Source organism: Dendrobium catenatum, unplaced genomic scaffold (assembly GCF_001605985.2).
Source record: "Dendrobium catenatum unplaced genomic scaffold, ASM160598v2 original_scaffold_13875, whole genome shotgun sequence".
In the NCBI taxonomy this organism is placed as follows: domain Eukaryota; kingdom Viridiplantae; phylum Streptophyta; class Magnoliopsida; order Asparagales; family Orchidaceae; genus Dendrobium; species Dendrobium catenatum.
Genome location: NW_021332335.1, coordinates 1 through 1,408, shown reverse-complemented (window position 1 = coordinate 1,408; position 1,408 = coordinate 1). Strand labels below are relative to the sequence as shown.

The 1,408-nt window shown below is 41.3% G+C and overlaps 1 protein-coding gene across 1 annotated transcript; it reads right to left on the bottom strand.

Annotated features, from left to right (window-relative positions):
* Window positions 1–6: 6 nt before the first annotated feature.
* On the bottom strand, window positions 7–430 carry LOC110109045 (the record flags this gene model as incomplete). Its single annotated transcript, XM_020839941.2, is given in 1 exon segment — window positions 7–430. A coding segment is annotated over 1 exon segment (424 nt), but the record flags the coding sequence as incomplete, so codon positions are not given.
* Between the last annotated feature and the right edge of the window lie 978 nt (window positions 431–1,408).

Sequence of the window (1,408 nt, the reverse complement as noted above, 5' to 3'; positions counted from 1 at the left end):
TATGATGCATTTTCTGCTTAAGCCTCCCTCCTCCGTTGTGGACTCAGCATCCGAGCACCCAGAATCGTACCCACTTTCCTCACCAAAATCCACCGCCCGGTCTCTCTGCGGAAAGCTGGTCACCACCCACCGCCTTGTCGCGCCGGCGATATCGACTTCCGCTTTCTTCGTAAGCCCACCCCCGTTCACCTTAACGAGACCCCGCGCGATCTGGCGCGCCTTGAGATCGCTGAGGCGGCGAACAAGTTCAGAGATCCCATCTATCAGCTCTTGCTCGAGCTCCCGCTCGATCTCCATCTCCAATTCTTCCCGCAACCGAAGCTCCTCCTCCTCGGCTGCACGCCGGAGGTGGAACGCCCCGATGCTGCAGACGCTCGATCGATCATCGTTGTCGTCGCGAGCCGATTTCGGAATGATGACGATCCGCGGTGGCTTGACGGCGGGATTCTTCTTCGCGTGTTTAGGGTATTGGTGTTGGCGCTGCATTGTATGGAACCCGGAAAGGGATTCAGTGATAGGATGGTGAGATTTGGATATTGGGAGGAGATTGGGAGGTGTCTTATACGATTGAGAGAAGGGATCCGACAGCGATAGCAGTCGCCATTTGTCGAGGGATGGAGAAGAAGGCGACGTCGACTTGTGTTCGATCTTTCTGATTGCGTTGGATTTTGTCGTTTTGTTTAGGCCTGCAGGAACCATATGGTTTGTGGCCGGATTCAGATCTAACGAGAGAAAAAACGCTTCTTTTCTAATTTATTATTTTATTTGATGGATCTAATTCCAAATGGCGTTTATTGTAACAAAATGTAAATTTATTCGATATTTTAATCTGTTTATTTATTTTTATATTTGCTCCAAAAATGTTAATTTAATTAAAACAAAATAGTTTATCCTTATTATTTTTAATAGAGGAGAGATGATGGTAATGGATGATTACTTACGACACTGTCGTGATTCAAAATGAGTTTGCTTGTTGAATTTCAGGTTTGTTTGGGAGGACTTTTTTAATTGTTTTATAAAACTATTTTTTAATTAAATAATTTTATAAAAGCATTAAAAAAGTTGTTGTCTAAAGCTGTCTCAAACAAAATCTCAATCATCTTGAATGTCTGATGCATTTCTTGCAATAGGAAACGCATGATTCAAAATGAGTTTGCTTGTTGAATTTCAGGTTTGTTTGGAATGGCTTTTTTATTGCTTTATAAAACTGTTTTTTTTAGTTAAAATTTTTCATAAAAGCATAAAAAAGTTGTTGTCTAAAGCTGTCCCAAACAAAATCTCAATCATCATGAATGTCTGATGGTTGCAGCAGGAAATGCGAAAGTTGTGAGATATGTGATAAAATACTAATTACATGGGATTTTATAGATTATTGTATAGGAGAATATTTATGATGATAGAGTGTGAT